General features: G+C 41.1%; 1 protein-coding gene across 3 annotated transcripts in view; it reads left to right on the forward strand.

The window, feature by feature from the left end:
* The window catches only part of LOC117562523 (testis-expressed protein 2-like), a 55430-nt gene that overhangs the window by 24069 nt on the left and 14821 nt on the right, over positions 1-16540 (forward strand). For all 3 annotated transcript variants that reach the window (XM_034240363.1, XM_034240365.1, XM_034240364.1), the window contains exons 3-6: positions 5809-7357; positions 12235-12435; positions 13677-13980; positions 15348-15586. In XM_034240363.1, the coding sequence (XP_034096254.1) occupies positions 5822-7357; positions 12235-12435; positions 13677-13980; positions 15348-15586 (2280 nt within the window). In that variant the 5' untranslated portion in view covers positions 5809-5821. The remainder of the gene's footprint in view (positions 1-5808; positions 7358-12234; positions 12436-13676; positions 13981-15347; positions 15587-16540) is intronic.

Consider the following 16540-nt stretch of genomic DNA (forward strand, 5'->3'; position numbering starts at 1 on the left):
GGTTTTATTCTTTTTTTTTTTGTAAATGCTGACGCACTTTAGCACATAATTCAAAATAAAGATACCCTTATTACTTATCGAAACTGCACATACAATATATCCGATTAAAGCTGAGACTCATTTATTTAATGATGCTATACAAGCGATCCGATCTCGCAACAGGGGAAGCAAACACAGACATCACAACACGTACCTTTTACGGAGCTTTTACGGGAGATCGTCTCACCGTAGCTGTCAATCTGATCAAAAGACGTGTTCAATGGCATTAAAACGAGAAAAAACGCGGCTGAATCGGTTGATCCATAGGTTGATAATGTATCTGTGGCTTTGAAGCAATTGTTTATAATCCATAATTCCATTGTTATGTAGAAATCGGAGCACAACAGTTAGCTGCTAATGGTAGCCACCAGAGTGTATGCAGCTTCCGGTTTTGGCTACGCGTCACTCTCACTCCTTATTTGGTGGACTGCCGCATGCCAAAACCGGAAGCAGCAGCCACTCTGGTGGCTACCATTAGCAGCTAAGTTTTGCTCTGCGATTTTTACATAAAAATGGAATTATGGATTATAAATGAAATAATTGTTTTATACAGAGACGTTAAAAACCTATAGATTAACCGATTCAGCCGCGTTTTTTCTTGTTTTAATGCCATTGAACACGTCTTTTGATCAGATTGACAGCTACGGTGAGACATCTCCCCTAGAAGCTACGTAAAGGTACGTGTTGTGATGTTTGTTTGCTTCCCCTGTCCGAGTTCGGATCACTCAGTGATGATACTATACACCTAAATAATCTGTGAAACTTCAGCTTTAATCGGATATCTTGTATGTGCAGCTACGATAAGTAATAAGGGTACTTTTATCTTGAGTTCTGTGCCAAAGTGCGTTAGCATTTTTCGCTCGGGGGTAATTTAGATGCTTCTTATGAGACTTGTGTTTTGGTAAAAATGGTTTGTATCGTCAATTAGCTAAGATTATTTCCGTTAATCTGGTATAACACATTAAATGTAATTCTTAAATATAAGATCCCCTGAGACACAGTGTCGTGGAAAAAAAAGTAAAGTACCCGCCGGGACTTTGGGGCTTAACAGGTTAAAAAAACGCAATATATACCGCAGGGGGGGAAAAAATCGTGATGTCAGTTTATTTCAATATCGTGCAGCCCTAGTCAGGGGTCATGTTCTTTGAATCGATACTGGGAGAACAAGGGATCATCAAATTAAGCAAGTCTACTCTCTTAGCAACGTATTAGTTGCAGAATGAGATTAAGGAAGCCAAGAGGGACAATTTCACATCCTGGTGTTGATCATATTTGTTACAACCAACAATCTTTGGTGTACGCTATTATATCTCAGTTTTTTCAAGTTTCTCAGTCATTTTCTTATTGGCATCCTTGTATAAACACTAATCCACTTGTCCAGGGCATATGGAATCTGATGGAAGTATGTTAAGAGTGAGCCATATCCCTTCCTTCTGTTAACAGAAGCACATGCACTGTAACGATCATGCACTTGGCAACAAATGAATCAAGTATCCTGTAAACAGGAGTTTAGTTGGGTGGCGTTGAATGTGGCCAAAACCCCAGATAAACTGACATCAAAATTAAACGTGATAACTATCTTAAGTCTTTATATGTGTTATGTGATAACTGCTAATGAGTAAAACCATGTGTATAAAAGCAAGGAAAGTGTGTCTTTGGGCAAGTCGATATTTCATTAACGTCAAACCCAAAAAATGGCTTTGCAAAAGTTTTCATGAGGAATGAAATGCATTTACAGTAACATGTCTGTTAGCCCTCAAGGATACATAAGATGAATCTTGGGGAACACTAAATGTTAAGATGCATTTAGTTTGTTTTACAAGAAAACTCCACTGGGCACCTTTTTGGAATTATTCAACTCTATGTTAAGCTATATACGTTTTTATAAGGCTTTCTAATACATACCGTTTTTTCCTACCATAACATTTATTTTATTAATCTTTACACAACATCCATCTTGATTTTTACACTGTATCAAGCTTTTTTTGGGTGAGTCACTGCTTCAAAATACCACACATTTTGATTCAGAAACGCATTCACTATTCATTTAGGCATTGAGCTTATCCCTTTAGTCATTATATTGACTTATTGTAGCTTACTCCACATTGAAAGACATAACTGTGTTAAATTAAACAATATATTAAGTTAGAATTTTTGTAATTGCAAATGCTGTCTTCTCACCTCACCAGCATTTTGATCACTGGTTTGTTTGAACAATGCATTACAGCTAAACACACGTCAGTTCATTTGCATGGATACATTGAGTATGTGTAATAGCTCTGTGAGTCACGTCTCATTAACAGTGTGTGCTGCTCGGTACAGAAGAAGTGAGCTGTGAACATGTCTCTAATGAGTACAAAACAGGCGGGGTAATGAGGCTGGCTCCCTTCTGTAATTGGCTTCATCAGCATCAATGGCAAGACTTCGTTCTTCACTCTCCTCTAAGGCTGTTCCTAGGCTTCATAGGGAAAGGCACTGGGAACACAAGATAAACTAGGACTTCATTGTCAGTGCACACACACTCTTGGATCTCGTCAATCAGGCCAAATGCCTGAAGATTTACTGTACGTGCCAAGTCCTTTGCTCAGTTTGTTTGTTCCTTTGACATAGTTGTAATAGGGAGATAGAATCAGCTTACAGACCACACAAACACATGCATGTTTCCCCACTAATCCTAATGTGCTGTTAGCAAATACTGCTAGGACCTTAGGGTGCTTTATGTTGAAATGAAATCCATGTCCAAGCGGCGGTCCATTGGAATGGCCTCATTGTATTGCTGCTGACTGAAGGCTGGCTAGCTAGGGACAGAGGTGGCTGGCAGACTGCCTGGCTGTGTAACAGGCTCACTCGTGACCAATGTGACAATGAGTGACCAAGTTCAGTCTGTATAAGAGTGAGCCAGCATGAGCTCATGCCACCTCTGTTGTGAGGTGAGAAGGCCTATGCTAGATGTCAACATGACATTAACATCATTCTATTTTCACCACCAACGTGTGTCCTAGATGCTAGAGAAAGGTGCAATGTAATCATGTTGTGTTGCCAGGTATGTCCCGGCCTAATCTTCCCAATAGTACAATTTACAGGGTTCCAAAAATGAAATACACCAAACAAAAGTTTTGTACTGTATGGTGTTTGGCTTTTGCAAAATGCCACATATCACGTTTTAAATGGGAATGGGGAAGTGTTTTAAATAAGGAAAAGCACAGGCTAAGAATGAAGTAGTGTGTCCTTCGAATTGTCCACTTACCTGGGTGTATTCAACCCAATCGTTTCCGTTTGATTTACAGTATCCACTTTGGTTTCGTTTTTTTTACTTTCATTTGATGACGTTTCCACCAATTTACCATTTTAATCATAAAGCATGAGTGGTTTGAAAAAAAAAAGTAGTGTTGATGTCATTTTCTGTTACACATAGGCCTACTCGCCTAGTAAAACCTGGCAAATTGACCTCAGTTTGTCAGTCAATGAACTCACGGAATCTTGTGACACCAAATCATTAGCATCAATTTGCCATGCTACTTTTATCCCAACCTCGATTTATTATCTGGACTTTGACTGATGTCTGTCAGACGTTTGTTAGCTTTAAAATGGATTAAAAGTAAAACAAAATGTATGTGGTTTATAATTCACATTGTAATATGCATAATGAGTCTACATTTTTGATTGCTCCTCATTGTTCATGTTGATTTTGCTGTATATTTCAGCAGTCTGTAAAAGGTATTTGTGAAAGTGTCAGCTGATGGTAAGTAGGATGGGGGAAGGTGTTAGTGGTATTTGATATAACTGATTGCTCAAGAACTGCAGACTGACGCAACTAAAAGTCACACTACATTTGGCAGCACCAGCACAGGCACACATAAATACACTTTTTTCTGGAAATAGTAATATACATAATACATTATTGCTGGGTTTCCTAAATACATAGTCAGTGGTCGGTGACTCAGTAATTCTACTACTATTCTTGAGCTTTGATGGATTGAGAAAGAAAGTCATTTATTGAGGTAAATGTTGTTCATAGCCAGTTCAATAATTACAATGATCAGCAGTTGCAGTGGTTTACCAGTTTTACAAATCTAACTTTCACATAACAAAGAATCCAAGGAATGGCTGATCACCTGACAGCGATAAGAAAAAGACAACTTCCTTAACCAACAATTAAAATATGTTTATGTTTGCCTGGAAAGCTGATGTTAGTTTGCTGCTAAAATAATCTGGTTTCAAAGGTCTACTTTCAACAGCATTTTACGGTCTGAAACGGGAAACTGCAACTGTAATAGTAGCTGCTGGCTAGTTGACCTGGTAAAAGGCCTGCTACAATTTATCCACCATTAAGCCTAGAAAAAAACATCTATAGGCGCGTTCACACCAAGTACTTTTCCCACAAAGGTTCCTGAGAACTCTTTAGTTCTCATGAACAGAACAGATCGCGTTCACACCGGAAATTAGTTCGTGGGGGTGGATTAGGCAAATGAAGCCGCTGACGTCACTTCTTCTTCTTCTGCTTTGGGTTTACTGGCAGGCCGCTAACCACTTCACGGCGTATACTGCCGCCCAAAATCCCCGGCCGGAAGTCCCCGGAGTTGGGGACTGGCTTCAGTAGAAGCTGCTGGGAGTCCCAGCAGCTTCTACTGAAGCCTTCCGAGTAAACGGCCAGAACGCCGACACCTCTTCATCTCCACCGCTCCCATGTTTTATTTTGTGTTGTCATAAGTTAGTCTCTCTGCGTTTCTGCGCTGGGCTAATGCTAATGCTAATAATGCAATGCGAGGATAATAAAATGGCGGCTTCACAAACGTTTTTGGGAGTTTGACGGGGCGTGGTTTGCATTCCGCCCAGCCAATCAGACACAGGAACCTTTTTCTCCCACGAAAGTCCCTGCTCTCTAGCAGGAACTGAAAAGGGGGTAAAAAAGGTTCTCTAGAACTAATTTAGTTCCTGGGACTTTTTGGTGCGAACGCAACTAAATCGTAATTCTCAGGAACCTTTGTGGGAAAAGGTGTGAACGCGCCTATTGATTACTTGTTTCATTCTACCTTTAGTGTATCTAAATACCTTTCAACTCCCCCTTTTTTTTTTATTATTAAAGTAATTTGTTACATTTTAAAACGTATCACAACAGCATTTTTAGTTTTTTTTCACATATATTACAATTTATCATAGATTAAAAGAGGACATATTCTGCTCATTTTCAGGTTCATATTAGTATTTTGTGCTTCTACCGTGACATGTCTCCATGCTTTAGTGTTCAAAAAGCTCTTTATTTTTCTGTAGCACCTCTTTTCACCCTCTGTCTGAAACCAGAGCCCAGTCTGCTTTGATTGGTTAGCTGGTCAGCTCTGTTGTGATTGATCAACTGCTTAGAGATGTAAATGTCTGACACATCTCTGTTACGTAGTTATGTCATAATTTTATGGAAGTAAACAAAGGAATCAAATGGAGGTGTTTCAGGCAGGGGGGGGAAGTGTCATCTGGAGGGAGTGTCATCTGGAGGGAACACAGGGATTGTTGCCTTTGCAGACCATTTACATGCACACAAACCAATATAACAGAGAGAAAACCCCCAAAAGACTAAAAGGGCCTTTTTTAAATGCTTTGAATTGTAGAAGAGTCAATATTGTTATAGTATCAGGTTTTAACTTATTGTCTTCAGTTGTAATTGTCTATCACATTTCTGAAATAGTAAATGGCTTGTATGTTATTGTGAACTATTTAAATCGACTAAACTCTGAAGTCAGTAATAACCCAGCCTTTTTTTCTTTTCCGACTCAGTGGCAGTACTGCAATGACTAGCCGGGACCCTAGCCATGCAGAGAGCGCCCACTCCACAGAAAAACCACCACCTGCCTTGTCCCCCAAGCTCCATGTCCTGCGATCGCCATCAAAGGACAACATTACCATCCACTTCTCAGCTCTTGGGAAGGAGGAAGAGGAGGAGGAAGAAGAGCTGTACTGGACAACTGTCTCCACTCCCTCAGGAGCTCAGGATGACTCAAACATTGTGACAGCCGTAGAAGCAAGTGAAGAGATGTTCGATTGCATTCCATCAGAGTCTGCGGCCAAGGCTGCTGTCATGCCTGACTCATCCGGACTATCTTCAGTTTCTAAACATCACACTAATCGTTCTCCAGCAGAAACTTCGCCATCGCATACTGCTGAGCAAAAAGGCACAACTTACAATCCCTCTCCAACTAAATCTTTGAGCTTTCCCTCCAGTGACAAGCCCTTCTTCAGCATGGTGAAGTCTCTCTCGTCCGACAATGATTCTGGTGACGGGATCCCTTCGGTTTCTGCTCCCACAGTGAGGCATAGGCAACTGATGAGAAATCTTGTCAAATCGTTGTCTTCAGACACGTCCCAGGAATCTTCTTCTTCGTCGTCGTCGTCCTCCACACCCTTCCGTCTTCCAGAGTCCCGCCTTAACCTGCAACTCTTCAAGCAATTCACACAGTCTCGGATGCCTTCTGCTACCACAACGTCAGCTGGGGATTCTAAAACTGCACCTTCTTCTCCATTAATCACGACGGATGCCCGCAGCTTCTTCAAGGTCTCAGAAGTTGAGGCAAGAATCGAAGACACTAAGCGGCGTCTTTCTGAGGCCATCTCCGAACCACTCCAACTGCTGAGAGAGATGATGGACGAAAAGACTGGCAGCAGCATTTATCGGCCGAAAGTTTTGTCTGCCAGTGCCTCAGAACTCTCCATTTCCTCTATCAATGTTCAACTGGAGAACAACAACAACTACTGCATCAAGGAGGAAGAAGGAGTTGACCTAGAAGCTGAAGCCCTTAACAGCGAGGCTTCTGGTACAACTGAAACATCTGTTCTTTCCTCTGTTGACACTAAGAGCCCCAACAAATCTTTACTTTCAATGTCATTGGACAAATGCTCGATGTCTGCTCTCGCTAAACAAGACGATGAGGACTATTGCATCCTGAACAGTGAGGACTTTGAGACTTGTAATAACACAGCAGGTGATATAACTGATGATGCCAGAACTGGGAGTCAAACTAAAGAGCCACTAAGTGGAAGTACAGAACTGTGCAGCGAAGATGAATCTGACAGGTTTGAGCCTGTACCCAGTGTTCCACACTATACACTGGTCATCCTTACTGTACTGGTGTATGGGTGTTTTGTATTACCTCTGCCGAGTTACGTAGGAGGAGTGCTGCTTGGGATTGCGCTTGGGTTTCTTTTAGCTATTGGCGTTGTGTGGCTGACAGGACCTAAACCTTCTGGCAGTGCTTTTAGACATTCCATACAGCGTGGGAAGCTGTGGGATGTCACCAGGTTGGATATTAAGGAACCAGAAATCTACAAGGTTAGTGAATCTTTCAAACTTCCTTAAATTAATTTATTCCTGAATGCCTTAAAGGATTTTGCTGATGGTCGTGTTGCTCATATGCCAATTTGGCACTGATACATGTATTGATAACATTATGAAAACACTTTTTCCAAACTCTTTGTTATACTGACCACTAAGCCACAGTGTTTTCAACTTATCCAAACCTCTCAACCGCACAAATACAAATGGCTGTGTTATAAGTCATAGTATTATATAAAAGCTGTGACTCAAGTTATTTGTTTATTTATGGAACCAAATCTGATTAGTAATTGACTGATTGTCCAGTGTCATGTGGCTTTTCCTAGTTTTGGCCGCTTACTGATATCCAGTGGTCTCCAGTCAGTACAATACATTCAGCCTGTGCAGATTTCTTTGCTTTCATTGCCTTTTTGGTCAAACTTGGTAATGTGATTTATTTTGTATACATTTTTTGTATAAAGTCTAGGTTTCCAGATGAATCCCGTAGGTTAACGCTTTAACGTTGACAACCCTAGTCTGTTATAGCTGGTATTCAAGGAAAAGTCAAACAGTCCATGAGGCATCATCACAGCTCAAATGTTTCATGGCTCTGTGCAATCTAATCCATTTGTCACAATGTTTGATAGACATCATTTCATTTCATTTCAAACCTTTATTTATACAGATAAATCCCATTGAGATCATTGATCTCTTTTTCAAGGGAGACCTGCTCAAGTAGTTCCACATGAAACATAAAAACATAAATATAACAACAAAAGGACATCATACAGCATCATTTACATAATTATCCACATAAACAGGTACCAATAGCTTCCGATTGAGTAGCATCCAACCGAGCTTTAAAAACATTTAGTGGCACCAGATTGTTCAGTTTCCATTTAATTTGCAGACTATTCCAAGACAGGAGCTGCGCATCTAAAAGCTGTCTTCCCTAAGACAGTCCTAGCAGTTGGCACATTTAATCAAACCACAGCATTCGATCTCAGGCAGTAGCCACTTTCAATTCTCCGTGAGATCAGGGAGCAGATATAAGATGGAAGTTTCCCTAACATGGCTTTGTATATACAAATGTACCAGTGACTGAGCCTCCGTACAGTTAGTGAAAGTAAACCAGCCCTTGCATACAGGGTACAGTGATGGGTTAATGCTTTACAGTTTGTCACAAATCTCAGTGCACTGTGATACGCAGCATCTAACTTGACCAGGCAATTGGCAGGTGCATTCATATCAGATCACCATAGTCCAGCACAGGTAAAAAGGTCACAGTGACTAGCCTTTTCCTGGCCTCAAGCGAGAAACAGGACTTGTTCCTGTAGAAGAAACCTAGCCTAACCCTCAGCTTTTTAAGCAGGTTATTGACATGAAGTTTAAAAGTGAGACAATCATCAAGCCAGATACCAAGGTATTTGTAACAGGTAACCACTTCAAGTTTTATTCCTTGCGTAGTTACAATATCTAAAACAGGCTCTGGTATCTTTTTAGCTTTAGAAAAGAGCATTACCTTGGTTTTCTCAACATTTAAAAGAAGCTTTAGTTCAGAGAGCTGAGTCTGAATAATGTTAAAAACAGCCTGTAATTTAACACCAGCCTCCTTAATGGAGGGACCTGCACAGTACATCACGGTATCATCCGCATAAAAATGTAAAGTAGCTTCATCCACATTTTCACCTAAACTGTTGATATAGATGGAGAATAAAAGTGGACCTAAAACAGAACCTTGGGGAACACCATTTGCAATGTTCAACCACTCAGAAGACAGCCCATCAAAATGAACACATTGGGACCTTTCAGAGAGGTAGTTTACAAACCACCCCACTGCATGGCTGGACATGCCTATACTGGCTAGCCTCTGCTTTAAAATGTGATGATCGACGGTATCAAACGCTTTGGACAGGTCAATAAATAGAGCTGCACAACTCTGCTTATTATCTAAAATACTCGCCACATCATTCACCACTTTCATTGTGGCAGTGATGGTGCTATGTTGCTTTCTGAAGCCTGACTGATGTTTAGACAGGATGTCATTTGTACATAAAAACACCTTTACCTGTTCACTCACTAAGCGTTCAAGAACCTTAGCCAGAACTGACAACTTAGAGATTGGCCTATAGTTATTTAATAAGATGGCCTCCCCTCCTTTTAGCAAAGGCAGGACATACGCTGACTTCCACAATTTTGGAATTGTGTTAGTGCTGAGGGAGAGGTTAAAAAGAGTAGTGAGAGGTGGAGCAATACAATCTGCAGCTATCTTTAAAAAGAAAGGTTCTACGTTGTCCGGGCCGGCCGGTTTCTTAGGATCTAACTTGGTTAAAGCTTCACGAACAACATCAACAGTAAAAGGGGTAAAACTAAAAGGGTTTTCCATCACACGTTTTTCAGAGTCACATACTGTAGTGTTCACAGAAGCAGAGTTAGTGACAGAATCAAATAGAGAACCACAGGACACAAAATGCTCATTAAAGCAATTTAGCATAGTAGCCCTGTCCGATATAGTGCCAGATGCTGTGGTAATGCACGGAGGTAGCTCATTACGGATATCGCCGGTGGATAACGATTTAATGGCTTTCCTACATTTTCCAGGATTATTCAGATTCTTTGTGGTTACTGACAGATAGTACTTTGATTTAGCACTTTTGATTTGCGATGTGAAGCTATTCCTTAGCTGCCTAAAACGCAGCCATTCTACCTCTGAGCCTGATTTCCTAGCCTTTGCCCAGGCCTTGTTTCTCTCATGAAGGAGACTGGACAGATTAGCAGAAAACCAAGGATTGTCTCGTCCCTTTACTCTAAATTTACGCAGGGGTGCATGTCTATCAATGATCTCCATAAAACCAAGATAAAAATAAGACTATGCGGTTTCCACATCAGCACACCGATCGATTTTACCCCTATCAAAATCAAACAGATCATGCACAAAACCCTGCTCCACAAAATGTTTTGTGTCTCTCTTAATGATAATGCGAGGTTTAACCTTTTGGACCTTAGTGTCCCTAATTGTGGCTACAACACAGTGATCACTCAGATCATTTGCAAATACTCCCACAGATTAATATTTATGGGGAACATTAGTTAAAATGAGATCAATTAGGGAGGATTTATTAGGGAACTTAATGTTAGGGTGAGTAGGACTGTCCACAATCTGAGTAACATTTAAAGAGATACAAAGGTTTTTAAAATCCTCTGACACTGCAGTTAACCAGTCCCAGTTAAAATCTCCAAGTAGCACTAATTCCTTGTAGTCTAGTTGTGATAAAAGATTTGCTCGTGAAGACAAGGAGTCTTTGACAGCTGAGGGGGGTCTGTAACAACTCACTACCATGACCTGTTGACCCTTTGCCACTTCTATATTTATGGCTAAAAATTAAAATTGCTTACTGATCGATTTGGAAATTAATGTGGTTACACTGAACTTGTTCTTAACATAAATGGCAACGCCACCACCTTTATTAGGCCGGTCGGTACGATACACATTAAAACCATTTAAGGCAATGTCAGAGGCCAAAATAGATTTGTTTAGCCATGTTTCTGATAAAACAATGACGTCAGCGTCAGTTGATCTCGCCCAGATACGGACAAAATCTAGTTTACCTAACAGACTGCGCACATTCAAGTGGATGAAACCCAACCCAGACCTAGCTTTAAAATCAGCAGGAGTAGCGATCTGACTACTACTACTGGGCGGACCAGGGTTAGGTTGTACATTTCCTGACAGTAATAACAACAACAAAACCAGGCATCTTTTCCTCTTAAACGACACACATACATTGTCATCTAATTTAGAAACACCGGAAAAGTCTGTGAGAGTGTGATTTGAGCTTAAGAAGCAGTCCTGAAGAACCATCATCGCAGGAAAACAAAATGTTCCTGGAGCAAAATCAGCACAGCAGCAAAGGACAGGCGAAAACAGCAGCGTGGAAGCGTTCCGGTCCCTCCGTGGTATCCCCGGGGTGAAAGCAGGCCTCTGCAACAGCAGAACCAGGATGGGTGGAAAGCAGGCCCCAGCGGTGGTAAAATCCTCCGTACAGCAGCACCCGCCCGATGGAAGCAGGCCAAGCCCGAAGCGTGGATCCACTCCGTCTCTCCGCAACGACTCCGGGGTAAAAACCTCTCCAGTACAGCCGTATTCTACTGGTCGGAGCAGGCCTCTGTAGATCGCAGATCGCAGGCAGCAACAGGTGGAGCCGCTCCGTCTCTTCGCGACGAGCAGGCCTCCGTAAATCGCAGATCGCATGCAGCAACAGGTGGAGCCGCTCCGTCTCTTCGCGACGAGCAGGCCTCCGTAAATCGCAGATCGCATGCAGCAACAGGTGGAGCCGCTCCGTCTCTTCGCGACGAGCAGGCCTCCGTAAATCGCAGATCGCATGCAGCAACAGGTGGAGCCGCTCCGTCTCTTCGCGACGTCTCCGGGGGAAAAACACCTCAGTACAGCTATACTCGACAGGTGGGAATAGGCCTCGGCAGATCGCAGACAACTAAAACTACTACTTGTATAAGCAGGGATGGCTAAAAGTTTGTAAGCAGGAGAGCTAGATGCTAACAGATGCCAGATGCTAACAGGTAGTGCGAGCCTGTAGAAACACTTCTGTTTGCCTCACATCCACTGAGTGAGTGGTGGGCTACACACTGGACACTTTACCGATCCAACATAGGGCTAATAATAGACAAGCAACTATTTCATCTTCACACCTAAACTGCCTGTAAGGGAGGAAACCTTTTTAACAATTATTAACATGAAGTTAACTATCCCGTGTGCACAAATAATAAGAAATCACTTGGAGCCATTGACACCTTTTCCCATTTGAATTTCAGACTGTTTTGTAGAACTCACTCTATGAAAATGTACCTGATGTTAAATGATTGTGTCTTCCCTCCAGGGCTGGATGAATGAGATATCGAACTATGACGCAGAGACGTACCATGCCACACTGACACACTCTGTGTACGTCCGCTTGGAGGGCTCCATCATTCGTCTGTCTAAACCCAACCATAACGTCGCCCGCCGTTCCACACACAATGAACCAAAACCTGATATCCAGTACATCAGTCAGAAGATATACGACATCACCAACAGCAAAGTATGTCAACTTGAAAAATGATTTCCTAATGTTCCTGTTGGAGGTCAAATGAAGTTATGTGTTGAACTAGTAGATCTTGTGAGGGATACGTACATTTCACAGATGTATTAGTCTGTATAAAGCTAGTCAAAGGTTAGGTCATTATAACATGCTACTTTATATATCATCAATGTGGGATCTTTAACCGATAATGACAAATACCACTGCACAAAAACAGGATTATATATGGCTGTAAATTGTCTTTAAATTGTCTAAAATCAGCGATAGAAGAAAAAAAATCCTACATTAAAAAGTAGTAGTATCAACGTATACTTAAAGTACCAAATGTAAAACAAGTATTACAGGGTTCTGACGGTCATTAAAAACCTGAAAAGTCATGGAAATTCAAAATGCAAATTCCAGGCCCTGGAAAAGTTATGGAAAACAATATTTTTCCCAAAGTTTTGTAAAAGTCATGGAAATGTAACTAAAGTTGCATCAAATATAATTTATATTTTAGCTAATCGCCAAAATAGTAATACTATAATGATAATAAATACTGTATTGTACAGTAATGAAACGTAAAATGGCATTTAACTGTCGAGGTGTTTTGCTGGTGAGAGATTTGAGTTGCTTTAGCGTGGAGAAGCTAGTAAGCCTATTTGATTTGTTTTAGACAACATGTTTCAGACCTTATTTTCCTGTTCCATGTTCAAATAAACCATTTTCAGTGGTGCCGCTGAGAAAGAGTCATTCTTTTGGTCATGGAAACTTAGGTAAAGGTCATGGAGAAGTCATGGAAAAGTCATTGAAAATCATTGGTGTAAAAGTGTATGAACCCTGGTATTAGTAGTAGTGGCTTAAGCATTATGCAGTGTCTTTTTTCGGAATGATGTGCACCATATCACTGGATTGTAATTTGTAATGCATTGATGTGTACACCATTTTACAGCTAGTAAAAGTGGAGCTAATTCTAAAGACTTATTATACTGCCAGGTAACCTTAACCAACATATTACATCATCATTCATTAGTTGATTTATATTCTTAAATAACAATTACACCAAAGTCACTAATGTTGTATATGAATAAATCAAGTGGAGTTCAGTACAATCATTTCCTCCAAGTTGTAGTGGGATGATAAAACGGAAATACTTAAATAGAAGTACCTCAAACACTACTGTATAAAAGCCCTGCAATTTGGTAGAGATATATTGAAACCTAAGTCTGTGTGATTCAAGTCTAACTCATGTATCTCCCCAGGTATATCTAGCCCCTCAAAGCCTGGCCAGGAAACGTATATGGAACAAAAAATACCCCATCTGCATTGAACTTGCCAAACAGGATGACTTCATGTCAAAGACTGAGGGGGAGTCCAGCGAGAGCCTCAGCACAAGGGACAGGGGGGCTCAGGAGCGAGGGGGGTCCTCCTCCAGTAGAGAGCTCACCCTCTATCTGTTCGGAAGGACGGGGAGGGAGAAGGAGGAGTGGTTCCAGCGCGCTCTGTCTGCATCCAAGCTAAAAGCGGACACAAAGAAAACTGGAAGTGTTGCAGCAACTAAGAACGGTGAGCAATACTGATGATTGTGCCCACAGTTTGTCTCCTTCCAGAATTGGATAAAGGGTAGCTTGGATGTTTTGAAGTGGGGTTGTATGAGGTACTTATCCATACTATAGCCTCATCCCAATACCCCTCCTCGACTCCTCTCTTCCCGTCCTCCGGGACTTGACCCGGAAATCGATCAAGAAACGCCATTTTGAAGGACGTCCCAATAGCTGAAATGCACACGGAGGAGTCGAGGAGGGGTGAGGGAGGAGGGGTGCGGGAGGAGACGAAAGGGAGGATACACGAGAGCAGACTACGCGGAAGTGTTTTCACTACTCGCGTATTGTGGTGAATGTGGGGATCTACAGGACACACATTTTCAGTGTAAAGGCTTTCACATTACTATCATTATATTTTTATTTAAATGTATATTTTACACCAAAACGGAACACAAAAGCAGGACCAACCATCATACATTGAATTCCTTGACTAACAAGAGAAAGATTCATTCATTTAAATAAATATTTAACCAGAAATGGGCCGGTTCTAAGGGGTTATTCACTTAAGCCCGATGAGAGGGGATACAGCTGTGCGCATGTCATCATTAACAGACGTCGTTTAAAAGTGACGTTTGAGTGAACGAGGACATCCCAATGAATACCTGAGGACTCCTCTGTCCTCGTGTCTCTCGCTCGCATCTTACGGAGGCGGAGCTAAGATGCAAGAAAGGGACGCGAGTGAGGGAAAGGAGGAGTCGAGGAGGGGTATTGAGATGAGGCTTATATGTTTTGACCTACAATAGATGTCCCCCCAATTTGATAAACAGTATTAGCACGGAAGCTAAGCAATGTGGCGAGGGAAGCAGCAAATCATTAGCCACCTTAAAAATGCTCACCTAAAAACATAGAATCAATTTCAGAGAACGCTTTATTTCATATATTTACACTGATTTACATTGCTATGAGAAAGCCTGTTGTCTACAGCAGACTTCATTGAAACAGTCATTTTATGTTGCTGTTTTACCTCAGCCTCAAATGAAGTAAAATAACTTATTATATCAATAGAGGCTGGTGGTTTTGCAGAGAGCATCAAGCTTTGGGAGTAAGGGATTACATGTAAAAGGATTAGGTATACACCATACAAAAATAGGGATTGGATTATATAAACACCTCATACAACCCCACTTTAAGAAATCCAAACTATGCCTTTCAATTCTTTAAATTGTTCTTGTGTTTTCTCATTTGAGATATATTTGTATGCTTTACAGATACAAAGATGGCCATTCTGATCCTGATTTTTAGTAGTTCACAAAATGCTATTTGATAATGAATTGTCTAATTCCTCACCCTTTTTGTGATTTCTTATTTTTGATTCCCTGTGGTCTACAGCTCCGATCTCTCACAGTCGCAGCAGCAGTCGCGGCAGTTTGGACGAAGCTCTAGCATCTCAGCCTAGGTCGAAAGACTCCTCGGTATCCTCAACAACAGCAAGCGGTGCCAGAACCAAACCGCTGCTGGACTACAACGTATACATGGCCTCCTTACTGCCAAAACAGGCGGTAGTCAGCCCTGCAGCGGCCAGCCCTGCTCCTCAGAGTCCTCAGAGCAGCCCGGGGGCAGATAAGAAGGTAGCATCCTACAATTGTACCACTAACTCCTTTTCCCTTTCTTAATATCCTTCCTTAGGTGACAAATGTGTCTTGTCATTTGCGATGTAACCTTACTGTGTCACAAGCTGTGTAATTAATAACAACAAGTAGCTAATCAGAAACAAACCTATGGCCAAGTAGCTTTACACAGTAAGAGGAATTCATTTGTAAGAAAAGGAGCAAACGGAAACACTTTTATACAATTCAAAATAAAAGTTGACAATTAATATACATATTCAGTACTGAACTGATTTCAAATCCTCTGGCTGCCATATTTGGGGTTATAGGAAAGGAGATGCATTTAACTGCAGAACGGCGTGGATCTCTTTGCTCTCCTTGAACTCGTCGAGCCGTCCTGCTTAAGTGGAGGGACAGTGTCCCGCCCACTCACTCACAGTGATTGAAGGACGTTATGTCCTGCATGAAACTTGGAAAGATCAGTTATTCACTTCTTTACTCAAACAGGACATTTCAGGAAGCCTGGGAACCTTTTTGAAATGCATTCCACACTCTGTAAGATGACCTGCTATTGGTATAGCTTATGTATGTATGTGTGTATGTATACAGTAGATGTGTATGATTATAGGTATTTGCTGCATGTCTGTATAATATGCATATGTATTACATGCATATACATTCATTTAACAATGTTCCTGGTAAATAATCGTGTGTATGAGGCTCACTGGCAGTGAATGTAGGGGATTACTTTAGTTGTTGTTATTGTTTGTTTGTGTTTTTTGTAATTATTTGTTCTCTTTGTACATACAATCAGTACAGACGATTGTCTCATTTTGCATATATTTTGCTTCCCACTTCTAAATGACAAACATTACTTATGCATTGTCAAAATGCAATAAAAAGATTTTTGATCAGACAATTATTATACAGAACTATATACAAACAAGCAAGTCAAATGAGAATATGACAAACCTC

The sequence above is a fragment of the Gymnodraco acuticeps genome, unplaced genomic scaffold, assembly GCF_902827175.1.
Source record: "Gymnodraco acuticeps unplaced genomic scaffold, fGymAcu1.1, whole genome shotgun sequence".
NCBI lineage: Eukaryota > Metazoa > Chordata > Actinopteri > Perciformes > Bathydraconidae > Gymnodraco > Gymnodraco acuticeps.